At 36.9% G+C, this 3,945-nt stretch overlaps 1 protein-coding gene across 1 annotated transcript; it reads left to right on the top strand.

Annotated features, from left to right (window-relative positions):
* Window positions 1-835: 835 nt before the first annotated feature.
* Window positions 836-1,806, top strand: LOC149221562 (galactinol synthase 2-like). The gene is made up of 3 exons (XM_089382994.1): window positions 836-1,072; window positions 1,167-1,301; window positions 1,422-1,806. Exons 1-3 carry the CDS (start codon window positions 854-856, stop codon window positions 1,674-1,676), a joined length of 609 nt encoding a protein of 202 aa, XP_089239120.1. The 5' UTR covers window positions 836-853; the 3' UTR covers window positions 1,677-1,806.
* The last annotated feature ends 2,139 nt before the right edge of the window (window positions 1,807-3,945 follow it).

Genomic DNA, 3,945 nt, shown 5'->3' with positions numbered 1-3,945 from the left:
GTCCTATAATTTATCTCACTATTAAATGTTAAAGCTTTATGGACCAGTATTAAATACCAAAATTATGTGTGCAACCATAAATACCAAAATTATGTGTGCAAATATTCATAGGTATTAAATGCCAAATTTATGTGTGCAAATACCAGGTGTCCATCTCCTATTAAATGTCAACGTTGTGTGAGTAGATAAACAAAGTTATGTGCCCAAATACCGCTGGTCAGTTTTTAAAAGAAATGAGGGGTGCGCGGAGTGTTGGAGGAATCGTGATGATGCCATTAACGGCAAGGGCTAACCAGCCATATATTGAGTCATAAATGCCCTTGCCATCTATGTATGTAGTGAATGTCAGTGGGATGGCATACATAACTCCGGCGGGCGACCTCGCGTTTCCGGTGACATACGCGGGACCCACCAACGAGGGCCCGCCCGCCCCGTCTCGTTTTTGACTCCGGCGGCCAGCATGTGTTTCCGGTGGAGTATGCGGAGGAGTAGTCGAAGAATGTGTTTCAGGCCGCGTGGGGATGAGCATTGACGCAGATAATTAATTACGTACATTTCTCCGCAGTCCGTCGTTTTACTCGCTGCTCCCAACACCAATCATGAAGCCGCGCGATTCACCGATTTGAATTTGAATTGATTTATCGCGCCAATTTCATTTTCATTTGCAGTCAATATCCGAGGATTGAATCGTGGAGTTTGGGTTGTTTTGTTACAGTGTTGTGGAATCGAGTTTGTTTGAGGTTAAGGAATGGGATGCAATGGACAAAACCTTTATGGGGCACCAGGGCTCTTCTTCCTCAATCACTTTGGATGGGTATGAAGGGTAAAACCCCATGGATATTTCTACGCGGTTATGGATTGCTTCTGCGAGAAGACATGGAGCCACACTCCGCAGTACAAGATCGGATACTGCCAGCAGTGTCCAGAGAAGGTGTCATGGCCCGTGGAATTAGGGCAACGGCCCTCTCCATACTTCAACGCTGGAATGTTTGTTTTTGAGCCGAGTCAGCTGACATTCGACTGCCTTTTGGAAACTCTGATGGCTACTGTGCCAACGCCCTTCGCAGAACAGGTCTGGATCTGTTCTCATTTCAGTGAGGATCATGCACATTTTTGTTTGGTTTACCATATCTAATTTTGACTAAATTGTGGTATATGTTTTGTAGGATTTCTTGAATATGTATTTTGAGAAGATATACAAGCCCATTCCTCTGGTGTACAATCTGGTTCTAGCCATGATGTGGCGGCATCCCGAGAACGTGGACTTGGACACTGTCAAAGTTGTTCACTACTGTGCTGCTGTAAGCTTTCTTTTCACTGCAAATTTGGGTTCGGTAGAAACAATATGATTTATATATGAAAGACGAGATAGGTGTTCTGAGCGTACAGGGTTATATTAATGGATGAATGTGGATGTGCAGGGATCGAAGCCGTGGAGGTACAGTGGGGAGGAGGAAAATATGGAGAGGGAAGATATAAAGACGCTGGTGCAGAAATGGTGGGACATATACAATGACCCCTCGTTGGATCACTCGGGATCATGCGACATAATTCCAGATCCAATTTCAGAGTTGGATGGAAAATCAAATGATCTGCAACGAGTGGCTGCTAATTCATTCTTTGCTGCTGCGACGGCAACAAATCCCAACTTAATGCCTGCACCGCCTGCAGCTTAAGAGATTTCAAATTTGCAGAAGTCGCCTGTAGCATAAGATATTTATATATGTATATTTTAATCCACCGGCATAGACGGGGACAATTTGTATATCATACAGAAGATCATACTGTATGTCCTCAAAGATGAGGATATTGTTGTTGCGCTTACAGTTATTGGTTGTAAATTAATCGAATTTATTTAATATTTGTAAATATACAAATTGACATTTGTATGACTGGACGTACATGGTTACTCTTTCGTTTTCTGTAATTCAAAAAATATTTAATTTTCATTTAATTCTGCATCGATATGAAAATATTTACACGCATGCAATGTGACGTAATTATGAATTATTATAAATTTAGTAAACCCTGATGGCTAGTAAAAGCCAAACTTCACTGGTATCTTTCATCATTAGTCATCAGCAATGTTATATAGTTTTTTTGGGTAGGAAAAAGGTGTAATTATATATATATATATATATATATATATATATATATATATATATATATATATATATATATATATATATATATATATATATATATATATATGCATTTAAATATGATGATTTATTAGGATTCTAGAAAGAGGGGTTATATAGTCATCGTTTTCCAAAATAACTATAATAAAACTAAATATAAATATCAAAACAATGTTGGTACGTGTAATTGTTATATGAGATAAGTATGAATAAATGGAGATATACTAAAAAGTCTTACAAAATGTTGTTGAAGTATGTGAACTTAAAGAAAATTGTTATATTTAATCAGTTTTATTAATGAACGGTTTATGATAAAATTGATAGAGCTGATCATTTTGTTGTTGTTTTTTGATCTATGAGGTCCCAAAATCCAATCATAATTTTTTTTAGAAAGACTATCTACTCTATTCTCAATTGTAAACATAAACAACAATTTTGAGGATAAGAGTTGTGCATAGTTTGTTGGAACTTGCTCCCAAACCCATTTTTAGTGAAAATAAATGAGCTTCCAAAATATGTAATACAAATCCTCCCCCACATCCAAAAGTGTCTCCTTGCGAAGTCCCATCAAAGAATTCCCAAGGATGAGATCTATCAACGACTGTTGGATTTAGGATTCTATTGTTATTATCTCTTTGGTCCTTCAAGAGAAGGTCATAAACAACTAAAATTTGTGTCGCAAAAACTTCAATGGGAAAGATGTCATCTTCAAAGATAGCTCTATTTCTTGCAAGCCAAACTCCCCAAACTATTAAAAGAGGCAATACTTGATACAATTTGTTCTCCCTCAATGAGTCCACTGAATACATACCTCCATTAACTCTTCACCTAACCAAATACCTGCAAATATGAACTTTTTCATAACATATTTCCAAACACCTTTAAAATAAGGACACAGTAAGAATAAATGATTGAGAGATTCTTGAATCATCAACTTTGCATAGGACACATTTGTTTGGGCCTTGAAAACATCTCCTTGTTAAATTCTCCCAAGTTGGGAACTTTAATTTTCCATAAAAGTTCCCACCAGTCCTCATGAACATCCTACAATCTATCAGATATAAGAAAAGCATATCCAAATTTTAGCGTATAAACCCCTTAGGAATCATGGGACCAAACCAACTCATCCTCCTCTTGAGCTAATATGAGATGTGTTGCAGGTAAACCGCCAATGTATCTAATCTAGAAATGATGAAGATGCATGGGTATGCCTAAATGATCTTTCAAAACCCAACCTCGATTCCATAGATTTGTTTGTGCTAGATCTACAATTTGACTCAAGTAAGCGAGGTCATTACCATGTAGATATTCAATCAAATGTTCAAGAAGTCTGTGATCAATATGAATTCCAATCCAAGGATTGATCAACCTTTAAATGTGATCCATCACCCACTTTCCAAGCTAGGCTTGAATCAATCAATAAAAATTACGAGAGAACAACTTTCCAAATGATAAAAACATTGCTTTTCAATTTATTGGGTAAGCAAATCTAGTCCTCTCACTGCATAGGGTGTATATATTAGATATACACCACTTTCGTCCAATGAGAGTGAGTTTTTAGTAATTTCCAACCAACTTTAGTTGCTAAAGCTTTTGAAAAAAAAATGTAAGTCCTTTAAACCCTAACCTCCAAAATCTTTAGGAGCAACTATTATTATCTGGATTACCCATGGAAGAATAGATTGATCTGATAAACCTGACCATAAAAGATTACAACGTTTTTTTTATCTTGTTTAATATGCCTTTTGGAAGCCAGGAAAGCCACATCCAAGAAACTAATATTGCCTCAAGGACTGATTTAATA

Source organism: Pinus tabuliformis, chromosome Q, assembly GCF_031772625.1.
Source record: "Pinus tabuliformis cultivar Carrire ecotype Pingquan chromosome Q, CPIR1, whole genome shotgun sequence".
NCBI classification, from domain to species: Eukaryota; Viridiplantae; Streptophyta; class Pinopsida; order Pinales; family Pinaceae; genus Pinus; species Pinus tabuliformis.
This window is presented reverse-complemented; position numbering and strand designations above follow the sequence as displayed.